Here is a 27,211-nt window from a genome sequence, read left to right on the forward strand (position 1 = left end):
CTCACCATTGAATCCCCTATCACTATCGCGCTCCCACTCTTTTTCCTGCCCTTCTGTGCAGCAGAGCCAGGCACGGTGCCATGAACTTGGCTGCTGCTGCCCTCCCCTGATGAGTCATCCCCCCCAACAGTACTCAAAGCAGTGTATCTGTTTTGCAGGGGGATGACCACAGGGGACCCCTGCGCTACCTTCCTTGCACTACTCTTCCTGCTGGTCTTCCATTCGCTATCTGGCTGAGGACCCTTCTCCTGCGGTAAGACCAACTCACGTCATTCTCAGCATTGTGGATGCTCCAGAGTGAATCCACCCTCAGCTCCAATTCCGCAACGCGGACCGTCAGGAGCTCGAGGCGGATACACTTCCCGCACACGTAGTCGTCAGGGACACCGGAAGTGTCTCCTTTCTTCCTCCTGCACAACCTCTTTTATGTTACTCAGTTTAATTTCGAGGCTAGCAGTTGCTTTTAGTTCAAGATAAAAGAAAGACAATGGAGGAATTGAAATAAAAGTCTCAGAAAGGGAGAAATTGTTTGTTCAAATTAATTTATAACCAAACCATTACCAAATGCAGAGGTAGAAGGCTCTTCTCACATAACCTGGTTGTATAAATCTTGTTATTAACTTGCAACCCTGTTATTAACAGGCAAAGACCCTCTGGTCCATCCAGCCTGCCCTACACAATTGGAATAGCTTGTGAAACACAATATATACACCCCACACCCCACCCCAAACCATGTGATCTCCTGGGAGTGGTGAAAAACCCACTTTAAAAACCCCTGATAAATTTTGGGGAAAAAATCTAGCTAAGTTCTCTCAGACACCCCCCTTCCCCTCACCATGATGATTGAAACTAGTCCAGCACATCACTCTGACCCCGATAATGCTGTGCCATAAATACCTTTTGTACGAGACGATCTCCATCCCAACCAGAAACAGATCCCGCTCTCGGTTGAAGGAAGAAACTTAAAAGCACAATCCTGAATGCTTGTATAATTTTAAAAGAAAAGATTGGTCTGTAATTAAATTGAATCAATATCTTTTCTCCCTGGTGCATTTGTTACACTTTTTCTTTTTCAACATTTTTTTTGACGTGCCTTTTATTAAATGATTTCCAAGACAAGATTTAGGGTGGACAATATTTCAAAAATGCTAAAAATCCAAGAGTGATGAGAGGGTGGGGGCGGTGAAGAATGTGTCAATTCTGAGAACTGGCTTATTTATTCAGCTAAAGTTCACAGTGATGCAAATAGGAAATATTAAATATTAAAGAGAAAATCCCCAGTTGCGCTTTTTTTAATTACAAATTTGCCAGAAATTACAGGATTGCTCGAGAGAGAGAGAGAGAGAACACATCACAGAGATAAGCCTTTGCTGAAGAAAGCATGTGTGTTTCTTGGGTATCAGTAGAATAATATAAAAGGAATTGAGAAGGAATGAATAATTTAAACCTTATTTTATGCTGTGCATTTTCTGAAGCTATTCACATTTTCTGAAATAACCGAGAAACATCATAAATATTCATGTCCTCAAGTAATTAATAACCATCAATCTGCAAAGAGTTCCAGTGCAGTCGAAATTTATGTTGATGCTTGAGGTGTAGAGATCTAATGGGGGCACAGAAAGCCGTGGGGATTGCAGGTTTATGGTGTACAGCACGGAATTCTCTGTCTGGACTGTAGCAACTTATGTATAATTACTGTTTTTATACTAAAGGTTCCCGTTGGGTTGCAGCGATTGATGCTGAAGTGAATGCTAATCTGCTTTGCTGGCACTGAATCCATTAATTGGCTTCAGTTCCAATGTATCCAGCGACATGTCGTTTTCACGCCTGTGGTTTGCGCCCGCGTACTTTCTTCGCCGGCTTACAGGTGGTCTCCCAGTTCTCAGAACTTCTTGCATGACACGCAAAACCACGAGCAAAGGCACTCAACTACAGGGCGTTCGCCCTTTGTAAGTTGAATGCTAAATCGTTTTCAAATTGCAGGAAAGTGCCTGTGACCAGACGCCACGTGACCAGATACCACGTAATCAAACCTCCGGGGATAGGTCCAACCAGCGATAACCCTAGGTTTTCCCAGTCTCTCGTAACTGGCAGAAACCATAGGGAAACACTGTAACTGGCTGAAAAAGGTCTGTTCCCTGGGGGTTTGGCTATTCTTCAGCTGGAGCGACATGGGAGAGCAAGAAAACCCCTGTGGAATTTTAGGGTCATTGACTTTTGCTGGAGTGCAGCTTCATATATTTCGCATTGAGAAAGCGATGAAAAGGATCAAGGCCCATAGTGCAGGATGCTACTAAGATTGAAAAGAATTGGGGAGGAGATTTGGTAACTCAAGTCATGAAAAGGAAAAAACGAAAGACTTGCATTTATATAGTGCCTTTCATGACCTCAGGATGTCCCAAAGCGCTTTACAGCCAATGAAGCATTTTTGAAGTGCAGTCACTGTTGTAATGTAGAAAACGCAGCAGCAGTTTTGCGCACAGCAGGTTCCCACAAACAGCAATGTGATAATGACCAGATGACATTTTTTTTTTAGTGATGTTAGTTGAGGGCTGAATATTGGCCTGAGCACCAGGAGAGAACTCCCCTGCTCATCTTTGAAATGAAAGATCAGACGGGGCCTCGGTTTAATGTTTGATCTGTAGGACAGCATCTTTGGCAGTGCAGCACTCCCTCAGCACTGCACTGGAGTGTCAGCCTAGATTTATGTGCTCAAGTCCCTGGAGTGGAGCTTGAACCTGCAACCTTCTGACTCAGAGGTGAGGGTGCTACCCACTGAGCCACGGTTGACACCTTTAGGTTATAAAGGCCGGTCGATTGGAAGAGGATAGGAAACCTGAGGGAGATGATGTGTTCCATGTTTTGAAGTCCAGCAGTGAGTGAGTTAAAGTAGAAGGCTAAGCGATGAATATTAACTTTAACACAGTGAGGATGCAGAGAGGTGTAGAATGTCATATATACAGTTTCAGAAAGGAAAGCCCAGAGGATCACTGACCAGAGTAGCCTCAATAACAAAGAGAAGGTTACATCAGAGAGAGAAGGGGAGGGAGTGAGGGTGAGTGAGGGAGGGAGGAGAGCTGGAGATTTTCTATCAGCCAACTTGTTAAATGAGCCTCCTCAGATATGGCAACAATATTCCGCCTTGGACAAAATTGGGTTTTGTAGAGTTGCTGAGGGAAAAGAAAATGCACAAAAGGAAAAAAAAATATGGGCTTCTTGCAGCCAGCTTTAGTGATGGAGAAGAAAGTGAAAGCAGGAATGTCAAAAGATGAAGGGAGACGAAGGATGGAGCCATCAAAGGTAACTGGAGATGTGTTTTGGGCTTGAGAGACAAGGAAAAAACTGTCATGGAAGAATTGAAAGAAACAAGGGCCTCCACTGCTCCTTATACCCACACAGCTCTGCCGCTTCTCTTGTGCTCTTTATATCACCGCTGATCCTGCTCTTCTTGCGCTCTTTATTCCATCGCTGTGGTGGATTCCTACTGCCACCCTCAATAAAGTTTGGGTCTCAAATCTGGTCCTTTCCTGGTCTGTGCAGTTGAGTTATACACTGGCTAAATATGCTAAACCAATGAGACATTTAAAATATTTTAAAGGAATATTGCAGGTCTAGTTCCTACTTCATTTTTATCTTCATGCAATTTTTTCACTGAATGCTTTTTTTTCCATTTAAACTCGCCAAGAGACGACCAGCCTCCCAGTTATCTACTTTCGTCTTTTTGTGAAAAATATTGAGGTTAAGATTGTAACTTTCTTTCTCCCACACCCCCATGGTGTGTATCATTTCTGATTAAAAGTGGGGGCAATTCTATCTGTGTGTACCATCTCTAAGGGGGAGAAGCTGTATGTGTCTTCTACTAGCAGATACAAGGAAACTTGGGTTCTAATGGTCTTCAAACCCTCTGTCCCCTTCTCCCCCCCCCCCCCCCCCACCCCCCCTATATTTTTCCTCCTGTCTCAGTTACAAAGCACTTTGTGCATGTGTGCGTGTGTGTGTGTGTGTACTATCTCCAGTTCATGTATTTTCTCTCTTTTTGCCTTTTTCCAGTTGGTTACTCCACGTGTCACTGGTGCCACGTTATGGAACGGGAATCGTTTGAAAATGAAGAGATTGGAAAAATAATGAACGAGAATTTTGTTTGCATCAAGGTTGACCGGGAGGAGCGGCCAGATGTTGATAAAGTTTACATGACATTTGTGCAGGTGAGCTTGCTATTTAATGAAATCACTGGAGTTTCCTCCCCTCTGTATTCCAACCAGTCCCCAACATTCAGGCACTCTTTAGCCAGTAACATGCGAATGTGTAGGCTGTATCAGATGATTGAGTATTAACAGACACTTATAAGATAACAGCAAATGCCTTACGCTCAGCTTCCTGCTTCTATGCACCCAAAATGTCTCCACTGCTAATGAAGTAACATTTAAGAAGCTTTGCACTTTAACTCAGCCTCTGGGCAGTCAGGTAGCAGGGCAGTTTGGTGTGCAGGTTGCCTTAGGATCTTTTATGTCCACTTAACTGGCAGATAAGGGCCACAATTTAATCTTTCCTCTGAAAGGCGGCATCTCCGACAAGGCAGCACTCCCTCGGTGGTGCACTGAAGTGTCAGCCTAAATTATGTCTTCGAATCCTGAACCTGCACACATCACACTCAGGGGTGCGGGTGCTACCATTGAGCCAAGCTGACAAATCACTATCTATGATCGCAGGATGGGAAGAAAAACAAATTCCATACATTGCTGCTGCAGCCCTTCAATTGCTGCAGCAGCATTACAGAATCATACCTGTCTATGTGCAAGCCCCAAGAGCAGGGCCTCAGCATGCGCACGTAACAAGGTGCCACAGCAGAGGTTCCGGTGGGTGCAGCACTTGCAGCAAGTAAAAGAAAGTCAGACTTGGATTTATATAGCGCCTTTCACAACCACCGGACATCTAAAAGTGCTTTACAGCCAATGAAGTACTTTTGGAGTGTAGTCACTGTTGTAATGTGGGAAACACAGCAGCCAATTTGTGCACAGCAAGCTCCCACAAACAGCAATGTGATAATGACCAGATAACCTGTTTTTTTGTTATGTTGATTGAGGGATAAATATTGGCCAGGACACCAGGGATAACTCCCCTGCTCTTCTTCGAAATAATGCCGTGGAATCTTTTACATCCACTTGAGCGAGCAGACAGGGGCCCAGTTTAACGTCTCATCCAAAAGACGGCACCTCCGACAGTGCAGTGCTCCCTCAGTACTGCACTGGAATGTCAGCCTAGATTTTTTTTTGTGCTCAAGTCCCTGGAGTGGTACTTGAATCCACAAGAGTAAGGCAGATGTCCTGCTGTGCTTCGTTTATAATTCAGTATTGCACACAGTGGATTTTCTTTAACCCTGCAGCCTCATTGACCATCTCCTGTTCTAACTCATTCTTTTCCAGAACCTGCAGGCACTGAAATTCTTCACCACCCTTAGTCTTTTCTTCCTGCAATCTGCAGGTTCTTACAATGCAAGTTGGGTGGCATTGAACCGTCACTTCCTGATTTAGCTCGTCTTCCCTCCTGTTCTTTTCAACATTGGTGTATCATACATGGTGAGCCTTTGACTTCACCCAGGTTTATCACCCTGCATCATACCTCAGGACATCCCAAAACGCTTTATAGCCAATGAGGGACGTTTTTGAAATGTAGTCACTGTTGTAATGTAGGAAACGCGGCAGCCAATTTGTGCACAGCAAGATACCACAAGCAACAAACTGATAATGACCAGATCATCTATTTTAGTGATGTTGATTGAGGGATAAATATCGGCCAGGGTACCAGGGATATCTCCCCTGCTCTTCTTCGAAATACTGTTGTGGGATCTTTCACATCCACCTGAGAGGCCTGATGGGCCCTCGGTTTAATGTCTCATCCGAAAGATGGCATCTCCGACAGTGTTAGCTTGGATTATGTGCACAAGTCTCTGTAGTGGGACTTGACCCTACACCCTTCCGACTCAGAGCGGAGAGTGCTACCCACTGAGCCACAGCTGACAGATTTTGTAAGAGATGTGGGAGTGATAGTAAACTCATCACTTGCAATGTTGATTTGGAGAAGCAATGTTGAAAAGCAAACACAATAAAGTATAAAGTCCCTTTCACATTGTTCTTCAGCTACCAGTTCCCAATAGTGTGGCTCTCATACAACCTGTGGCTACAACATAAAACTACCAGATAGTGGTCAGCCCAATTTTCACTGTGTCTGCCTGGCTGGTGCCGGTTTCACTAGGGCAGTACAAACAAGCTGCTGCCACTCATGTCAGTGGTGACGTTTGGGCATCCCTAAAATATCTGCGCCACCTACAAGGCACAAGTCAGGAGTATGATGCAATATGCTCAACTTGCCTGGCTGGGTGCAGCTCCACCAAAACTCAGCTCGTCACCATCTACAAGATGCACTGCAACAACTCACCAAGGCTTCTTCGGCAGCACCTCCCAAACCCGTGACCTCTACCTAGAAGGACAAGGGCAGCAGGCGCATGGGAACACTACCCCTTCCACGTTCCCTTCCAAGTCACACACCATCCTGACTTGGAAGTATATTGCCATTCCTTCATTGTCGCTGGGTCAAAATCCTGGAACTCCTTCCTTAACAGCACTGTGGGAGTACCTTCATCACACGGATTGCAGCGGTTCAAGAAGGCGGCCCACCAACTCCTTGTCGAGGATAACTAGGGATGGGCAATAAACGTCAGCGATGTTCATAACCCGAGAATGAAAAGAAAATGAGCTTATCTGTTATCCTCCTGTTGGTACCAATGCTCCACCTGTCCACGCTGGTCGAAATGCTACAGCCAGACTCTATGTGTGCTTCTCCTCTGCTGTCAGTTCACCGGGAGATGGGCGATGCAAGTTAACAGTAAACTCGGGAGAGCGCCGCTCTTAAACTGCCCACCTGGCCCGGACTAGAATGAATAAATGCCCCAAAATCTGCAGAAAAGAAAGAAAAACTTGCATTTATATAGCACCTTTCACAACCACTGGACGTCTCAAAGCGCTTTACAGCCAATGAAGTACTTTTGGAGTGCAGTCACTGTTGTAATGTGGGAAACACGTCATCCAAATTGCGCATAGCAAACTCCCACAACAGCAATGTGATACTGACCATATAATCTGTTTTTGTTACGTAGATTGAGGGATAAATATTGGCCAGGACACCGGGGATAGTTCCCCTGCTCATCGAAATATGGGATCTTTTACATCAAGAGAGCAGACGGGGCCTCGATTTAGCTTCTCATCCGAAAAACGGCACCTCCAACAGTGCAGCACTCCCTCTGCACTCTCACAACCTGTGGCTACAACATGAACCGACCAGTTAGTGGCCAGTCCAATTTTCACTGTGTCTGCCTGGCTGGTGCCGGTTTCACTAGGGCAGTACAAACAAGCTGCTGCCATTCATGTCAGTGGTGACGTTTGGGCATCCCTAAAATATCTGCACCACTGACAAGGCACAAGTCGGGAGTATGATGCAATATGCTCAACTTACCTCGCTGGATGCAGCTCCACCAAAACTCAGCTCGTCACCATCTACAAGAGTGTCCGCCTAGATTGACGTGCTTAAGTCCCTGGAGTGGGACTCAAACCCACCACCTTCTGACTCAGATGAGGGTGCTCCCAACTGAGCCACTGGCTAACAGACAGAATCCTAAGAGCTACAAAGTGATCAACGCCAGGGAAATGTTGACGTGAGAAACTTATGATCAAAGACGATGAAGCAGATTGCAACAGCATTTAAACATGTGAAGCTGTGTTTTTTTTCTGTTTTGCAGAGTAAGATGCAACAAAACAGTTCACACTTTTGAAACAAATTGAGTCCAAATTCCAAATGAGTAAAAGTTGACAGATTGGAATATGCAGCCACATCACTGGTTCCATGTTCTTACTTAGATTAATGTTTCCTCTGAAAGACAACACCTCTGACAATGCAGCACTCTTGGTACTGCATTTGGTCAGCCAACATTATGTGTTCAAGTCACACGAGCTTCAGTTTCAGAGGTCGGGGTACCACCATTGAGCCAAGCTGACAATCACTCCCCATGACTGCAGCATTGGCATGTTGTCAGCTCTGTCTCAATGCTCGCACTTTCGTCTCTGACCATCATATTCCCCGGTGTCCTGGCCAACATTTATCCCTCAACCTAAAAACAGATGATTTGGTCATTTATTTCATTGCTGTTTGCGGGAGCTTGCTGTGTGCAGAATTGGCTCCTACATTACAGCAGTGATTACACTTCAAAAGTACTTAATTGGCTGTAAAGCACAATGGGATGTCCTGAGGTCGTGAAAGGTGCTGAATAAATGCAAGTCTTTGCATTTTTTTCTTTAAAGTTTTTTCACAGCGCAGTTTTGACAGCTTTTAATGAGCAAGTGTGGAGTTTGAGCGAACAGAAATCTGCTGCTTTGGTTTCCGTCAGCATGCCTGCCCCAGGAGCTGTAACGATAGTTTCCTTTCTTTCGGTTGCAGGCGACAAGTGGAGGAGGTGGCTGGCCAATGAGCGTGTGGCTGACCCCTGACCTCAAGCCTTTTGTCGGAGGGACTTACTTTGCGCCTGAAGATGGTTTCCACCGACCGGGGTTTAAGACAGTGCTGAAGAACCTGGCTGAGCAGGTATAGTGTCCATTGCTGTTAAGCGGTGTGTAGAACAGGGTGGTCCCTGAATTTTTGGATCCTTATACATGTTTATTTTAGTTGGGTAAGGGTATTAATGGATATGGAACCAAAGCGGGTAGATGGAGTTGAAGTACAGATCAGCCATGATCTAATTGACTGGCGGAGCAAGCTCAAAGGGCTGAATGGCCTACTCTTGTTCCTATGTCCTGGCAAGTATATAAAGGGGCCGAAATTCACTTTATAATGCAGCCCGTTACCGCCAGCGGTAGGCGGCAAAGGGCTACCTTCGACGGTAAGCACTGTCCGCGCCTGCGCAGAAATTCAGTCGGCTCTTTGGCAGAGGCGCTAAGAGCAAACGCTGCACCAGCTAACGCCACCAGCGTAGTGACGTCACCCAGCGTGCAACGCATCTTTGGCGCCTCTGTCGCGATATTTAGTTTGAACGTCGTCCTTCCCGGCAGGCGTTCTTACAGCCTGGAAAAAGTGGTGAGTAAACAGTGGAACTCGGGCGGAATCGCCCAGAGAGCAAGGTACCTTTTTTTTTCTTTCTTTATTTCTTCATTTTTTCATTAGTTGTAACAGTGGGGAAGTTTGTGTGTGGGTTGGAGAAATTTGAGTTTTTTTTTTCTTTCATCCTTCTTTTCAGCTTGCATGGCGGCTGCAAAATTCAGTCGCTCTCCTGAGCTCCCGTCCGAGGATGAGTGTGCAACGCCACCTTTTAACGCTGGTCTCTCGTCTTTGGGCATTAAAACTGAATTTTGCAGTTTGAGGCTGCACCTAACGCCTGGCGCTAAAATCAGCACTCTGGCGGTGACACCACCTCAAAAACGGCCATAACGAATTTCGATCCCATAATATTAGATGGGTATACTGGAGATTTGCTTCCTTTTAGTTTTAGGGGGTTAGGAAAACTTTGCATCACTTTTCCTCAGTAGATGGGGTAGAGACGATTGGAAGATTAGACATGGTCTGTAGAAGGCCCAGGCCTGATGAAGCAATTGGTTTGAAGCAACTGAGGTCTGTTAAGGGGAGCAGGTTGAGCAAGGAGAAGGCATAACTTATGAGAAAACCTGCACAAGATAAAAGTTCACGGGGTTGGGGGTAATTTATTAGCATGGATGGAGGATCGGCTAACGAACAGAAAACAGAGAGTCGGGATAAATGGTTTGTTCTCTGGTTGGAAACCAGTAACTAATGGGGTGCCGCAGGGATCAGTGCTGGGACCCCAACTATTTACAATCTATATTAACGACTTGGAAGAAGGGACTGAGTGTAACGTAGCCAAGTTTGCTGACGATACAAAGATGGGAGGAAAAGCAATGTGTGAGGAGGACCAAAAAATCTGCAAAAGGACATAGACAGGTTAAGTGAGTGGGCAAAAATTTGGCAGATGGAGTATAATGTTGGAAAGTGTGAGATCATGCACTTTGGCAGAAAAAAAATCAAAGAGCAAGTTATTATTTAAATGGAGAAAGATTGCAAAGTGCTGCAGTACAGCGGGATCTGGGGGTACTTGTGCATGAAACACAAAAGGATAGTATGCAGGTACAGCAAGTGATCAGGAAGGCCAATGGAACCTTGGCCTTTATTGCAAAAGGGATGGAGTATAAAAGCAGGGAAGTCTTGCTACAGCTATATAAGGTAATGGTGAGGCCACACCTGGAATACTGCGTGCAGTTTTGGTTTCCATATTTACGAGAGGATATATTTTGGAGGCAGTTCAGAGAAGGTTCACTAGGTTGATTCTGGGGATGAAGGGGTTGACTTATGAGGAAAGGTTGAGTAGGTTGGGCCTCTACTCATTGGAATTCAGAAGAATGAGAGGTGATCTTATCAAAACGTATAAGATTATGAGGGGGCTCGACAAGTTGGATGCAGAGAGGATGTTTCCACTGACGGGGGAGACGAGAACTCGAGGGCATGATCTTAGAATAAGGGGCCACCCATTTAAAACAGAGATGAGGAGACATTTCTTCTCTCGGAGGGTTGTAAATCTGTGGAGTTCGCTGCCTCAGAGAGCTGTGGAAGCTGGGACATTGAATAAATTTAAGACAGAAATAGACAGTTTCTTAAACGATAAGGGGTTATGGGGAGCGGGCAGGGAAGTGGAGCTGAGTCCATGATCAGATCAGCCATGATCTTATTGAATGGCGGAGTAGGCTCGAGGGGCCGTATGGCCTACTCCTGTTCCTATTTCTTATGTTCTTATAACATGTCCTTTATTGTCAAGAGAGAGTTCAGTTTAATTCTGATCTAACTAGGGCTGCTTAAACTCCACGTATTGGTGGGACACTGACCATTAGCAATCCCATCAGCAGGGCCCATAGAAACATAGAAATTAAGTGCAGGAGCAGGCCATTCGGCCCTTCGAGCCTGCACCGTCATTCAATAAGATCATGGCTGATCATTCAATCTCAATACCCCTTTCCTGCTTTCTCTCCATACTCCTTGATCCCTTTGGCCGTAAGGGCCATATCTAACTCCCTTTTGAATATATCTAACAAACTGGCCTCCAGAACTTTCTGCGGTTGAGAATTCCACAGGTTAACCACTCTCTGAGTGAAGAAGTTTCTCCTCATCTCGGTTCTAAATGGCTTACCCCTTATTCTTAGACTGTGACCCCTGGTTCTGGAACTCCCCAGCAACGGGAACATTCTTCCTGCCTCCAACCTGTCCAATCCCGTCAGAACTTTATATGTTTCTATGAGATCCCCTCTCATTCTTCTAAACTCTAGTGGATACAAGTTTAGTTGATCCAGTCTCTCCTCATATGTCAGTCCTGCCATCCCAGGAATCAGTCTGGTGAACCTTCGCTGTACTCCCTCAATAGCAAGAACATCCTTCCTCAGATTAGGAGACCAAAACTGAACACAATATTCTAGGTGTGGCCTCACCAAGGCCCTGTACAATTGCAGTAAGACCTCCCTGCTCCTCTACTCAAATCCTCTAGCTATGAAGGCCAACATGCTATTTGCCGCCTTCACCGCCTGCTGTACCTGCATGCCAACCTTCAATGACTGATGTACCATGACACCCAGGTCTCGTTGCACCTCTCCTTTTCCTAATCTGTCACCATTCAGATAATATTCTACCTTCCTGTTTTTGCCCCCAAAGTGGATAACCTCACATTTATCCACATTATACTGTATCTGCCATGCATTTGCCCACTCACCCAACCTGTCCAAGTCACCCTGCAACCTCTTCGCATCCTCCTCACAGCTCACACCGCCACCCAGCTTAGTGTCATCTGCAAACTTGGAGATATTACATTCAATTCCTTCATCTAAATCATTGATGTATATTGTAAATAGCTGGGCCCCCAGCACTGAACCTTGTGGCACCCCTCTAGTCACTGCCTGCCATTCTGAAAAGGACCCAGTTATTCCGACTCTCTGCTTCCTGTCTGCCAACCATTTTTCTATCTACGTCAATACATTACCCCCAATACCATGTGCTTTAATTTTGCACACTAATCTCTTGTGTGGGACCTTGTCAAAAGCCTTTTGAAAGTCCAAATACACCACATCCACTGGCCCAGTTTTAGCCAGTGTTTAAATCTTGCGTTTCAGGGTATAAGTTCCGATTAACCCCTGGTGGAGGCACTTGCCATACCATCAGAGAGCTTTAAATGATTCAGTTTTTCAGAATTGTTCATATTTTAAAACATTTGCTTTAGTGGAAGAGAAACCGGAGTGGGATAACCGAACGCAGCAACAAGATCCTAACAGCGCTGCAGAGGGGGTTAGCGGTAAGCGCTGACAAAGAGGCAGTGCCACTGCTGTGCCCCCAGGTGATGGAGAAATGCTTCCAACAGCTCGCTCATTCCTACGAGGATGACTACGGAGGATTCCGCGAGTCGCCGAAATTCCCGTCACCGGGTGAGGAATATCGGCATGTTTAAAAATACACCCATCGTCTTTGGAGAGTCACAACAACCACAACTTGCATTTATATAGCGCCGCTAACATAGTACAATGTCCCAGGATTGTAATTGACAACAAGCCAAAGAAGGAGCTATTAGGACATGTGAGCAAAAGCTCGGTCAAAGAGGTATGTTTTAAGGAGGGTCCTAAAGGAGGAGAAAGAAGTGGCGAGGTTTAGGGAGGGAATTCCAGAGCTCAGGGCTTATATGGCTGAAGGCACGGCCGTCAGTGGTGGAGTGAAGGAAGGGGATGATGATGTGATGGACAGGTGGCCAGAATTGGTGGAACACACAGTTCTCGGAGGGTTGTAGGGCTGGAGATGATTACAGAGATAGGGAGGGGCAAGGTCATGGAGGGATTTGAACAAATGGATAAGAATCTTCAAATACAGGTGTTATTGAGTGTAACTAGTAGAGGCTTTCAGGCAGTGATCTCATTTGCACTGGAGAGTGTAATCGCCATGATGTAAAATGCAGGGTTCTTGTGCTCAGTTCCCTCTTTGCTGAACACTGAATGTGCTGTACAGTTAGTGAAAAGAGGAAAGAAGTGTTTAGGTATGATGTTCCAGCCATCATGGTGTGGCGCAGACTTAATGGACCATCTGGTCTTTTCCTACCTGTCCATTTTGTGTGTTTTAGGGAAGGTCTTTAAGGAGGAAAGAGAAGTGGTGAAATAGAGGGGCTTAGGGAAGGAATTCGAAATTGGGACCTAAGTGGCTGAAAGCACCATCACCAGTAGAGATGGTGGAGGATGCAGAGGAGGTCGGAGTCAGAGGAGCAGAGTGCTGGGTGGGGGTTTATAATGCAGGGAACAGGTTACAGAGATGGAGATGAGACGAGGCTATGGAGGGATTTAAACACATGGACAGCAATGTCGGGGAGCCAGGAGCCATGTTAAGTCAGTGATGACTAGGGCGGTGGGCGAGCAGGACTTGATGTGGAATAGGGATGGGGTAGCAGAGCTTTGGATCAACTGAAATTTATAGAAGGTGGAAATGGGTGTCCAGTAAGGAGAGAAATGGAGTAATCAAGTCTGGAGATGCTGAAAACATTATAAAAAAAGAATTATGACGATTTTAACAGTTGAGGGGCTGAGGTAGGGCTAGTTGATGTTATGGGGGTGGAGGTAGGTTGTCTTTGTGGTGGAGAGAACATAGGGTTGAAAGTTCAATTCAGGACAAATCGATGGCGAGTTTGCAAACAGTCTGGTTCAGCCTGAGACTGTGGTCGGGAAGGGATATGGTATGAGTGGAGAGTAGAATTTGTGGTGGGGTGGGGTGAGGGGAGCAAAGGTGATTGGCTTTGGTCTTCCCAATGATCCTACATTACAACTGTGACTACATTTCAAAAGCACTTCATTGGCTGTAAAGCAAATTTGGACATCTTGAGGTTTTGAAAGGCGCTATATAAATGCAAGTTTTGCTTTCATTTTAGTTGTGGCTCAGCTAATTTTGGACAATTAGATGGACATCACAGAGGCGGTGGTGGAGACCTCGAGCTGGGTATCATGTGACCTGCAGATTATGTTGCAAGGGGGCAACATGAGGAAAATGAGGGGGCCAAGGACAAATCCTTTGGGGACTCTGAAGGTTATAGTGTAGGACAAGATGCTCTGTCTGCGATTGATAGGTAAGAGTGGAGCCAGGCAGAGGCAGTCCCACTGAGTTGGACAACAGGGAGAGACATTAGAGCAGGATGGTATGATTAACTGTGTTGAAGGCTACAGAAAGGTTGAGGAGGATGAGGGGAGATAATGCACCAGGGTCACAGTCACAAGATAATGCTGGTTCAGGGCTGTGGCAGGGCCATCAGCCCAAGTGGAGCGATTCAAATAGTATTGTGGAAGAGATGGACATGGAGCTGGGAGCTGACAGCACATTCAAGGACCTGGGAGAGGAAAGGGAGTCGACAGTTACCAAGGACAGATGGGTCAGAGGGTGGGATTGTTTAAGGAGTGAAAGGAAGAAAGACTTGGATTTATATAGCGCCTTTCACGACCACCGGACGTCTCAAAGCGCTTTACAGTCAATGAAGTACTTTGAGTGTAATGTGGGAAACGCGGCAGCCAATTTGTGCACAATGAGCTCCCACAAACAGCAATGTGATAATGACCAGATAATCTTTTTTTTTGATATGTTGATTGAGGGATAACTATTGGCCAGGACACTGGGGATAACTCCCCTGCTCTTCTTTGAAATAGTGCCATGAGATCTTTTACGTCCACTTGAGAGAGCAGACTTGGTTTAACGTCTCATCTGATGGACGGCACCTCTGACAGTGCAGTGCTTTCTCAGCACTGCACTGGAGTGTCAGCCTAGATTTTTTGTGTGCTCAAGTCCCTGGAGTGGGACTTGAACCCACAACTCTGATTCAGATACGAGAGTGCTACCCACTGAGACACAGCTGACACCGAGAGGGGTGTTGACAGCACTTTTCAAAGGGAGAAGAACCATTAACAACGCCAGGAAAGGAAGTTGGGTGTTGTGGAGTTTAGTGAAATGGAGCCAAAGGAATAACAGATAGAACCCATTGATTAGATGAGCTTGGAAATGACAGGGGAGATATGGAGGAGAAACTAGAGAGGCGGGGCTTCAGGCTAGAGTGGGAGGAGGACAGGAGCACAAAGGAAAGTGGGGTGGTAGCAGAATGGATGATCATGATCTTGATGGTGAAGAAATTCATGGGCTGCTCACACTTGTTGGAGTTGATTGTAGAAGAGACAGAGGAGGAGGTTTTAAGGCGACGGTTTGTAGTAGAGAATAGAAGCCTTTGGGACACCATTGCCATAAAGTTTTGACAGTCGCACATTTTGGCCATCCGCTTGCTCTCTCCTGCCTTAAGTGCTGTTTTCCCATCGCCCCTATACCCTCCCTGACCTTCTCTGGCTACCCATCTCCCAACACACCAGATTCAGAATCCTTGACTTCATCTTATAAACTGAGGCTTGACAGGGTAGATGCAGAGAGGCTGTTTCCTCTCGTGGGGGAATCTAGAACTGGGGGCATAGTTTCAGAATAAGGGGTCGCCCATTTAAAACAGAGATGAGGAGGAATTTCTTCTCTCAGAGGGTTGTGAATCTTTGGAATTCTCTACCCTAGAGAGCTATGGAGGCTGGGTCATTGAATTATTTTACGGTGGAGATAGATAGATTTTTGAACGATAAGGGAGCCAAGGGTTATGGGGAGAAGGCAGAGAAGTGGAGTTGAGGCCAAGATTAGATCAGCCATGATCTTCTTGAATGGTGGAGCAGGCCCGAGGGGCCAGATGGCCTACTCCTGCTCTTATTTCTGACGTTCTTGTGTAAACCCCCACCCATGGCCTTTCCCTCTCTACGTCGGCCATCTTCTCCAGCCCTACATCCCAGCCTGCACTCTACGGTTTAGCCACTCGTGTCTGTTGTGTTTCTGCCTTCCAGTGTTTCTTCTATGGAAGAGATTTCAGCCATCTAATCCCACCCTCTAGAACTCTTTCCTTGTACTATGCTACTTCTCACAGTGCCTTTAAAAGCCTCCTCAATACCTACCTTTTCGTCTGCGCTTTTGGTCAACTCTCCCAATTCTTCTGTAACCACTTCACCTACTATCTTCTATGTGATGTGAAGTGCCTTGCTGTCCATGTCCTAACTCTCTCAAAGTCCCGTTGGCCCATCACTCCTGTGCTCGCTGACCTACATTGGCTCCCGGTCTGACAACGCCTCAATTTTAAAATTCTCATCCTTGTGTTCAAATCCCTCCATGGCCTCACCCCTCTCTATTTCTCTAACCTCCTTCAGCCCTACAATCCTCTGAGATCTTTGTGCTCCTCTAATTCTGGCCTCTTGCACATCCCAAGTTTTAATCGCTCCACCATTAGTGGCCGTGCCCTCAGCTGCCTCACCCCTAAGCTCTGGAATTCCCTCCCTAAACCTCCGCCTCACCACCTCTCTCTCCTCCCATAAGACACTCCTTAAAAGCTACCTCTTTGATCAAGCTTTTGGTCACTTGTCCTAATACCTCCTTATGTGACTCGGTGTCAAATTTTGTTTGATAACGTTCCTGTGAAAAGCCTTGGGATGTTTTATGATGTCACACGCGCTATATAAATGCAAGTTGTTGTTGGATGTTTTATTATGTTAAAGGGACTATGGGCTGGATTTTCGGCGCTTCTGTTTTTGAAGCGATAATGGCGGCGGGGTGGGAAAGTTAGCGCCCGGGAATAGTTTGCGCTTTATTACATAAGTTTGGGCATCTGAGCTCTGCGTCAGGGGGCGCAGCGCTAAGGGAGGTGTTGTACACCCCTCTTGACGCAAGGAAGGGAAACTCCCAAGCTAAACAGTCAACCAGGGAGCGCTCCGAGAGACGCCTAAGGGGGTGGGGGGGGGGGGAAACCTTAAAAAAAAACACAAAACATTCCCTAAAATGTTGCCCACGACACTGTAACACAAATCGCGCAAAAAATTAAAGCAAAAACACTCGCACTTACTTTTGGAGTCCGTTACCTTCCTCTCCGCCGACAGGACTGTTGAGCTGCCTGATTTCCCAGGCGGTCAGTGTGGGCGCACTTCCGGGCGGACAGGTCGGGCAAGACTCAAAACTCGCGCTGGTGTAGCAACCAGGGGCATTGCACATCCAGCGCAGCTCTCCCCGACGGTGCTGCACTGCGTCACCGCAAAACCCGACCGGAGGATCGCGGCGGGGTGCTGGAGACCTCACCGCCGCCTTTCACGCCGCTTCGGGACGAAACCTGGAGCGCGAAGGACCGGAAAATCCAGCCCTCCACACACACACACACACACACACACACACACACACACACACACACGTTGTCATTGCTGATTATTTGTACTCTGCAACCCATGACTTGCATGAAGATAGAAAGTAAAGTTACATCATGTTTAGAATCCAAGGGTAATTGTGAATGTTCCTTGCCTTATGCACTTCAGAACTGATCCTGTCTGCCCCTGGCTCCTGCTTTATGTACAATTCTCTTTGCCACTTCAATTTGCATGCTTTCCGCCCAGCAACAGTTCAGGGCTGCGAGTAATTGCTCTTTTCCTTGTGCTTTATCTGATTGCGTTACTTTTATTTAAAATCACTTTACAGTGAGTAAAACTCGATGCTTTTGGACATAAAACATGGTCTAGAAACACGCAACCGTGTCAAGTGAACTCAGGAGAAAACTGGTTTTGAGTAGCCCTGTACTGCACAGCTATATTTGCTTAAGCTTTCTCATCGCATTGTGAACAAGGTGAGCTGAGCCTTTTATTTTTAAAAGGTTACAAATGGTAAGGCTCTCTTGAAGCTTCAAGAATGCAGAGAGTTTTACCCATTGTAAATAAATGGTTTATAAAATCGACTTTAATGCCACTTTGTGTTCATGTATTCATTCAACCATTGAGCACGATCGGGGAATGCCTGGCTAGAGTTATCCCAGTGGTGTGAGGGGACTTGGCTAATAGTGGGTGCAGCATCTTCCCTACCCCCAATGTTTTCCTCCCCTCCCCTGAAGGTGTTGACTGATGTCGGGTACAGTACCAGTGGCATCGACTGCCCTGTGGGACACCGTTCTTTGTGTGAGCCTAGACGTTGAGGAGGCGGGAGGGGGCGAGGGGGCGCGGGGGGGGTGGTGGGGTGCGGTGGTGATAGTCTTGGTCTTGTGTTGGAGCACATTGCGTCCTTGCCAGGCATCCATATGTACATTTTCCAACCGGGGGTCACTGGATGTCAGTCAGCAGATTTCCTTTTCCCCTGCTCCCCGGCCTTCTCCAGCCTTGAGGCAGTGCAGTCTCGGTTAAGATGAACTAATTCAGCACAATGATCAATTTAAAAAAAAAAAGACTTGCACCTTAGCACACTTCTCAAAGTGTTTCACATACACTGAGTTACTTTGAAGTGGGGCGCCTGTTGTTAAATAGGCAAATACAACAAGCATTTGCACACAATACGATCTCACACACATCAGTAAGACAGTTGGACAGTTGCTCATTTTATGGTGTTGGCTGAGGGTGGAATGTTGGACAAAACACTGGGAGAATTCCCTGCTCTTCAGATAGTGGACACCTCCTGAACCACTGGATTGAACAACTAGTCGGTGATCAATGAGCCCCCGCCTTCTCATACACTGGTGAGGGATTGAATTGGTGGCCATGCCTTCAACTGCCAAACCTTAAGCTCTGGAATTCCCTCCCTAAACCTCTCTACCTCTCCTTCCTCTTAAGATGTTCCTTATAACCTACCTATTTAACCAAGCTTTTGGTCATCTGCCCTAATATCTTCTTCTGTGGCTCAGTGTTTTATAATACTCCTGTGAAGCACCATCTGTGAAGATGTTTTACAATGTTTTGCTGCTATATAAGTTCAAGTTGTTGTTGTTCTACACTGAATCTGTCACTTTCCTTGGGAAATTACTTGCAGAAATTTTCAGGTGGGCGTCAGAGTGTTCTGTTAAATCTCCTGAATGCAACAAAGCCTTCATGATATATCTAAACACAGAGCTGACTTTCAAGAAGTATCTGATTTATCCATTTGGGTGTAATTCTGTTCCTGTATTAAAACGTTGATATCAGAGGACACACCTGTCACTGCTTTTGTTATGTATGTAAACTTTACTAGTGTGTAAGACTTGCCACCAGGGGACGCACCTGTGGGAGACCCAAGGATCACCTGCACACCCTGGGCAAGCAGGTATAAAAGGCAGTTCACCATGCTGCTTCCTCACTCTGGAGTTACATTAAAGAGACCAAAGTCACAACAGTTTGAGCTTACAGCACAAAGTCTTGTGGAGTTTTTCTGAACATAACAGCTTTACCTTTGCTCAAAAGTATACAGTGGGGATACTTTAATTTGGACATCCAGACCAAGGACACCATTAAGGTTGGAACAAATAACAGAGTAGATGAGATTAAAAAATAAAAAGAAAGACTTGCATTTATATAGCTCCTTTCATCAAATGTCTCAAGGCGCTTCACAGCCAATGAAGTACTTTTGGAGTGTACTCACTGTTGTAATGTGGGAAATGCGGCAGCCAATTTGCGCACAGCAAGCTAAAGGACATTAGTGAACCAGATGGGCCTTAGGTCAATTCGGTAGTTTCACGGTCACCATCACCAATTTTTATTCCAGATTTATTTAATTATTTAAATTTAAACTTATGTCTCCGGGTCATTAGTCCAGACCTCTGGATTACTAGTAGAATAACATAACCACTATGATACCGTACCCCTATATTTATGTATTGAAAGAAAGTGAGTAGCGTTTTTATCATTTTATGTACTGAGGAGACAAGTACATGACTCACTGTTTTATACTGTACACTGTTTGTTTACCCATTTTACTGAATTTACTCAAATTGTCTGCATGATAAGAGTGCGCATTCAGTCTGCTTTACGAAGGAAGGAGAATCGCATGGCAACACGTGATACTATTCCTGAAACTGGTGTAAAGAAAGACTTGCATTTATATAGCGCCTTTCACGACCACCGGACAGTGCAGCACCCCCCCAGTACTGCACTGGAGTGTCCGCCTAGATTTATGTGCTCAAATCTCTGGCGTGGGACTTGAACCCACAACTTTCTGACTCAGAGGCGAGAGTGCTGCCCACTGAGCTGGCACTGACATAAATCAAGCAGGTGGGCGACAGAAATCTTAGGTTTTAAATACTTGAAGATTGTGAGAGGACTGAAGGAAGGGAAGTGTTCCACAATCTTGAGGGCCTTGAAATGAATGAGTTAAAGTAGGGGACAGTGCAGTGAACTTTGATTTAAATACAGGGAGGAGGAAGGTCTATGTGAAGGGTTGGAGCAGCAAGAGAGGAACAAGAACGGACCGTCGTTGTATTTATAAAGTAGAGAGAGAGGTTTTCAGTGGAGAGAGAGATTGGAGGTGTTATGTTCATAATAAAGTGGTGTAACTGAGTACTGTAGACATGAGTAAGTGTGACCTTCGTTCCTTTATTCTACTCCAGAGTGCCTGTACAGCATGGGAGGCCTGCTTATATACAGTGCTCCCAAGGGATGCTGGGATCCCTTGGGACTCCCAACAGGTACGCCCTCAGGTGGCGGTACAATACATAGGGTTGCATACATAACAGGAGAATCAGGTGAAAAAGCGATTACTTACCAGATGGCAATACCTGGATCCCTTGTGGGGACCACTGCGTTGGTGCAGATTGGGCAGTTGCCATCTTTCCCCCTCATTGTAATGGACGGGGACAGTGGTTAATTGACAGTCTCTGTCTGTCTAACTTTGTGAAAACCATTGTTCTTCCCCAAACAGTGAACTTCAATTTTCTGTTTCGTTTCTGGGCCTTGAACAAGACCAGTGAGAAAGGAGTCCGGGCTTTGGAGATGGCACAGCACACACTGAAAATGATGGCTCTCGGAGGAATTCATGATCACGTCGGGCAGGTAGGATAGCCCTGAGCGGTGGGAGAAACCCTCTCCTAGATGAGGTGTTGTGTGGGGATAATTGTGGGACTAAGTAGATGCAAGCAGAGTTGACTTGGTTAGGCTGAGTGACAACCAGATGTTTACGTTTGTACTGAAACAACACTTTATTGTGACTCCCAGAAAACATCTTAAATAAATCATTTTGCGATGGAGTGACTATCGCTGTCCAGTTGCCCAGGACCAGGGGTATTCAATATTCAGGAAGGATAGATAGAAAGGAAAAGGAGGTGGAGTAGCATTGCTGGTTAAAGAGGAGATTAACGCAATGGTAAGGAAGGACATTAGCTTGGATGATGTGAAATCTATATGGGTAGAGCTGCGGAACACCAAAGGGCAAAAAACGGCAGTGGGAGTTGTGTATAGACCACCAAACAGTAGTAGTGAGGTTGGAGATGGCATCAAACAGGAAATTAGGGATGCTGCAATAAAGGTACAGCAGTTATCATGGGTGACTTTAATCTACATATGGATTGGGCTAACCAAACTGGTAGCAATACGGTGGAGGAGGATTCCTTGGAGTGTATAAGGGATGATTTTCTAGACCAATATGTCGAGGAACCAACTAGAGAGCTGGCTATCCTAGACTGGGTGTTGTGTAATGAGAGAGGATTAATTAGCCAATCTTGTTGTGCGAGGCCCCTTGGGGAAGAGTGACCATAATATGGTGGAATTCTACATTAGGATGGAGAATGGCACAGTTAACTCAGAGACTAGAGTCCTGAACTTAAAGAAAGGTAACTTCGATGGTATGAAACGTGAATTGGCTAGAATAGACTGGCGAATGATACTGAAAGGGTTGATGGTGGATAGGCAATGGCAAACATTTAAAGATCACATGGATGAACTTCAACAATTGTACATCCCTGTCTGGTGTAAAAATAAAACAGGGAAGATGGCTCAACCATGGCTAACAAGGGAAATTAGAGATAGTGTTAAAACCAAGGAAGAGGCATATAAATTGGCCAGAAAAAGCAGCATACCTGAGGATGGGGAGAAATTTAAAATTCAGCAGAGGAGGACAAAGGGTTTAATTAAGAGGGGGAAAATAGAGTATGAAAGTAAGCTTGCAGGGAACATAAAAACTGACTGCAAAAGCTTCTATAGATATGTGAAGAGAAAAAGATTAGTGAAGACGAATGTAGGTCCCTTACAGTCAGAATCAGGTGAATTTATAATGGGGAACAAAGAAATGGCAGACTAATTGAACAAATACTTTGGTTCTGTCTTCACTAAGAAAGACACAAATAACCAAACAAAGGTCCCACACAAGAGATTAGTGTGTAAAATTAAAGCACATGGTATTGGGGGTAATGTATTGACGTGGATAGAGAACTGGTTGGCACTCGGGAAGCAAAGAGTAGGAATAAACAGGTCCTTTTCAGAATGGCAGGCAGTGACTAGTGAGGTACCGCAAAGTTCAGTGCTGGGACCTGAGCTATTTACAATATACATTAATGATTTAGACGAAGGAATTGAATGTAATATCTCCAAGTTTGCAGATGACACTAAGCTGGGTGGCAGTGTGAGCTGTGAGGAGGCTGCCAATAGACTGCAGGGTGACTTGGACAGGTTAGGTGAGTGGGCAAATGCAGTGTAATGTGGATAAATATGAGGTTATTCACGTTGGTGGCAAAAACAGGAAGTTAGAATATTATCTGAATGGTGACAGATTAGGAAAAGGGGAAGTGCAATGAGACCTGGGTGTCATGGTACATCAGTCATTGAAAGTTGGCTTACAGGTACAGCAGGCAGTGAAGAAGACAAATGGTATGTTGGCCTTCATAGCACGAGGATTTGAGTATAGGAGCAGGGAGGTCTTACTGCAGTTGTACAGGGCCTTGGTGAGGCCACACCTTGAATATTGAGTACAGTTTTGGTCTCCTAATCTGAAGAAGGACATTCTTGTTATTGAGGGAGTGCAGCGAAAGTTCACCAGACTGATTCCTGGGATGGTAGGACTGACATATGAAGAAAGACTGGATCGACTAGGTTTATATTCACTGGAATTTAGAAGAACGAGAGGGGATCTCATCGATACATATAAAATTCTGATGGGATTGGACAGGTTGGATGGAGGAAGAATGTTCCCGATGTTGGGGAAGTCCAGAACCAGGGATCACAGTCTAAGGATAAGGGGTAAGCCATTTAGGACCGAGATGAGGAGAAACTTCTTCACTCAGAGAATTGTGAACCTGTGGAATTCTCTACCACAGAAAGTTGTTGAGGCCAGTTCATTAGATATATTCAAAAGGGAGTTAGATGTGGCCCTTATGGCTAAAGGGATCAAGGGGCATGGAGAGAAAGCAGGAATGGGGTACTAAAGTTGTAAAAATGATCAGCCATGATCATATTGAATGGCGTATGTTTCTATGAGAGGTCAGAGGAGGTGTCAGAGTTGGCGTTCAGCCTCCGTAAAGTAGAGGTCAGTTCGCTAAGCAACAACAGCGACATCCTTGAAAGCGGGTTTAATGACCATGTTGGGATTGGATCTGAGATAATTAATATAGCGCCTTTAAAACAGTAAAATGTCCCAAGGCACTTCACATGACGTTATCAAACAAAATTTGACACCAAACCACATAGGCGATATTGGGACAGATGACCAAAAATTTGGACAAAGAGCAGAGAGAGGCGGAGAGGTTTAGGGAGTGAATTTCAGAGCTTAGGGCCTAGGCAACTGAAGGCATAGCCGCTAATGGTGGAGTGATTGGAATCAGGGATGCACAAGAGGCTAGAATTTGGAAGAAAGCAGAGTTCTTGGAAGGTTGTCAGACTGGCATAGACTACAGAGATAGGGAGAGGCGAGACCATGAAGGGATTTGAAAACAAAAATGAGAATTCTAAAATTGAGGTGTTGGTGGACTGGGAGCCCAAGCAGGTCAGCGAGCACAGGGGTGATGGGTGAGCGGAACTTGGTGCGAGTTAGGATACAGGCAGCCGAGCTTTGGATGAGCTTAATTTATGTAGGGTGGAAGATGGGAAGTCAAACATGAGTGCATTAGAATCGGCAAGTCTGAAGTTAACAAAGCCAAGGATGAGGGTTTCAGCAGCAGATGAGCTGAGGCAGGGATGGAGACGGGCGATGTTATGGAAGTGGAAGTAAACGATCTTAGTTATGGATCGGCTATGTGGTCGGAAGCTCATCTTGGGGTCAACTACGACACCAGGGTTAGGGTTGTGAAAGGTCTAGTTCAGTCTCAGATAGTTGCCAGGGAGAGTGCTGGAGTCGGTGACTAGAGAACGGAGTTTGTGCTGGGGACCGAAGACAATGGGTTTGGTCTTCCTAATATTTAGCTGGAGGAAATTTCTTCACCTCCAGTATCGGACAAGCTGCGTGACAAATTGGAGACAGTGGAGGGGTTGAGCGAGGTGGTGGTGAGGTCAAGCTGGCTGTCGCAGCGTACTTGCGGAGATTGAATTGAAATTCCTGGAGAGACACTCTCCAGTGAATCGACAGCCGACCCCAATCAGGCAACGCCCTAATCCTAAATTAGCTGGAAGATAATGAGAGAGAAGGCAGTGTAGCTTGTGATTCATACCTTTCAGCCTTTATGAAGATGCATTCTTGATGATTGGCGCGGTGAAAAGCAAAAGTACATACAAGACGGAAGAGGGATAATTCACCTGAGGCACGGGGCAGCCAAGAAGATTGGAGTTCTACTGCTCCGACTCTCTTCTGCTCACCCCCCGCCTTCCTTCCCACTACAATCGGTGGCAGGCCAATGCCCTCCCTGCTCCCTGAATCCATCTCTATTCTTGTACACCTCCCCACCTTCAAAAGCTTCCTTGCAACTCAAAAGCCGTCTCCTTCAATGTTCCCGCTAACAGCACACGTGTGTGGCTGTACAGTAATCTGCAAGTTCCCGCACAGGCCACTCGCAAGCCTTTCCATTGGGAATATCGCACATGCGCAGAGATTTAAAGGGACTGCGCATTGAAATAAACAGCCCACGCACAAACCAGATAATCTAGAGGAATCATTGGTCTGCTTACCTCCGCTAACGTCCACTTGTTGTACATTCCCTTCTCCTCCCCGCCCCCCCTGTAGTGTATGGAGAAAAAGTCAGACTGAACACTGAGCTCCAAGTAAAGTGTGACCTTAGTCTTTTATTGCAGGTCTCCAGAGTGCCTCTCCAACTTGTGAAGCCTTCTTAAATATCTGTGCTCCCAGGGATTATGGGATCTCTTGGGACTCCAGGGGATGAGCCTTCTGGTGGCTGTACAGAGTAAATACAAGTTTACATATATAACACCCCCCAACCTCCCTGCCCCCCACCTGCCTTCTGAGGGACATTGTGCTACGTTGAAGGCTCTAACAGTGCAAGTTGTTGATCAGACAAAGCCCAACTGTGGTATCATGGCTACGTCCATTGCCTTTGGTAACACAGGTTTAGTTCTGACAGAGAGACTGTACTCTTTTGGCCGCCCCCCCCCCCATCCAGCTCCAGCACTGCTTCTTTCACAAGGCTCCTAAACATTGGGTCTTGTTTGCGGTACAGTTTCCATGGCGAGTCTTTGCAGAAGCCTCCTCATTACAGCACGTTAGCCCCGAGGCTATGCAACAGTGGTTCTGGAGTGTTGTAGTGACTGCGGAGTGTTTATGACCTACTTGTTCAGAATTAAATTAACACTTGGCGAACAATGCTGGTACTTTTAATTACTGATACCCCTTTGGTATTACAGAGCCGTTTGTTGGAAGCGGTTCTGCGACATAACGAGGTCCCCTTGCTGTGCGGTGGAGCCAGCAGTGAGGGACAATTGTGGAGTTGGAATAAAATTGTGTTCTCCTACATCGCCTCAATTTTAAAATTTTCATCCTTGTGTTCAAATTCTGCCACGGCCTCGCCCCTCCCGATCTCTGTAACCCCCTCCCACCCTACACCCCCCCCCCCCATCTCTGTAACCCCCTCCCACCCTACACCCCCTCCCACCCTACATCCCTCCCACCCGACACCCCTCCCGATCTCTGTAAACCCCTCCCACCCTACACCCCCTCCCACCCGACACCCCTTCCGATCTCTGTAACTCCCTCCCACCCTACACCCCCTCCCACCCTACACCCCTCCCTGTCTCTGTAACCCCCTCACGCCTCACGTCCCACACCCCTCGCTATCTCTGTAACCTCCTCCAACCCTACATCCCTCCCTATCTCTCTAATCTCCTCCAGCCTCACAACCCCCGAAGATCTCTGCGCTCCTCCAACTCATCTGATGGATCCCGGATTTTCATCGCTCCACTATTTTTGGCCGTGCTTTTAGCTGCCTGGGTCCTGAGCTCTGGAACTCCCTGCCTAAACCTCTCCGCCTCTACCTCTCTTTCCTCCTTTAACACGCTCCTTAAAACCTACCTCTTTGACCAAGCTTTTAGTCACCTGTCCTAATACCAAACCGGTTTTGTTTGGTTTGATAATGCTCCTGTGAAGCACCTTGGGACGTTTTATTATGCTAAAGACGCTGGGGCCGGAATTTCCCCCCGACCAAAAAGTGGCACACTCACCGTTTTTAAAAACATTTTCTCTGCTGCAATCCATGGGGCAGAGAGCTGATATTCAGGTCATTGTTTATTTTTCTGGTCGGGGCAGTGTTTGGGCGACTGCAGGGCGGAAGTGCGTGGGGAGCGGGGCAGCCGTCGCTTGGAGTCATCAGCGTCACGCTGACGCGTCACAACGTCCCTCCCCTCCAGTTAAAAGGGGAGGGCCGCTGCGGACTCTGCAGCCACGTTAGTGGCAACCACCGGGCCACCAGGACGGTTTCGGTCGGGCCAGCGGCCTGGCACCCAAGAGGGGTTGCCAGGCTTCCTGTTGGCGACCCGGCCGACCTCGGAGACGGCCTGACAATGAAAATAAAATGGAGGTGCCGGCAGTGTGCCGTGCCCTTGAAGGACGGACACGCCGCCCAGCCCCACACAGCTTCTGCAGGGGAATGCTGCCAGTGGCACCGGCCGGCGGCTGTTCCGCTCCACCCGGGCAATTTCTCGCCGGGGGGGGGTCACAAAAGGGTTGTCGGTGGGGGATCGGCACGTGCTCAGCGGGCGGCATGGAAACCTTCTCAGTGCTCCTGGCCCGGGGGCAATTTTGGACGGGTCGGTCCATCCATCTGCCCCCAGTCAGTAAGGCCTACCGGTCCATTACCGCTCGGCCTCTTGGAGGCGGTAATGGAGCTTAAGGAGGGGGCAGTTTCGGCCCCGCTATATAAATACAAGGTGTCAACTGGAGCCTGTGGGACTGAACC

The 27,211-nt window shown here is 46.6% G+C and overlaps 1 protein-coding gene across 2 annotated transcripts in view; it reads left to right on the plus strand.

Annotated features, from left to right (window-relative positions):
* spata20 (spermatogenesis associated 20) overlaps positions 1 to 27,211 on the plus strand; it is a 478,863-nt gene that overhangs the window by 27,731 nt on the left and 423,921 nt on the right. For both annotated transcript variants that reach the window (XM_070857501.1, XM_070857500.1), the window contains exons 4-7: positions 4,051 to 4,205; positions 8,488 to 8,631; positions 12,311 to 12,512; positions 20,809 to 20,939. In XM_070857501.1, coding sequence (XP_070713602.1) covers positions 4,051 to 4,205; positions 8,488 to 8,631; positions 12,311 to 12,512; positions 20,809 to 20,939 — 632 coding nt within the window. The remainder of the gene's footprint in view (positions 1 to 4,050; positions 4,206 to 8,487; positions 8,632 to 12,310; positions 12,513 to 20,808; positions 20,940 to 27,211) is intronic.

This window comes from Pristiophorus japonicus, chromosome 16, assembly GCF_044704955.1.
Source record: "Pristiophorus japonicus isolate sPriJap1 chromosome 16, sPriJap1.hap1, whole genome shotgun sequence".
NCBI classification, from domain to species: domain Eukaryota; kingdom Metazoa; phylum Chordata; class Chondrichthyes; family Pristiophoridae; genus Pristiophorus; species Pristiophorus japonicus.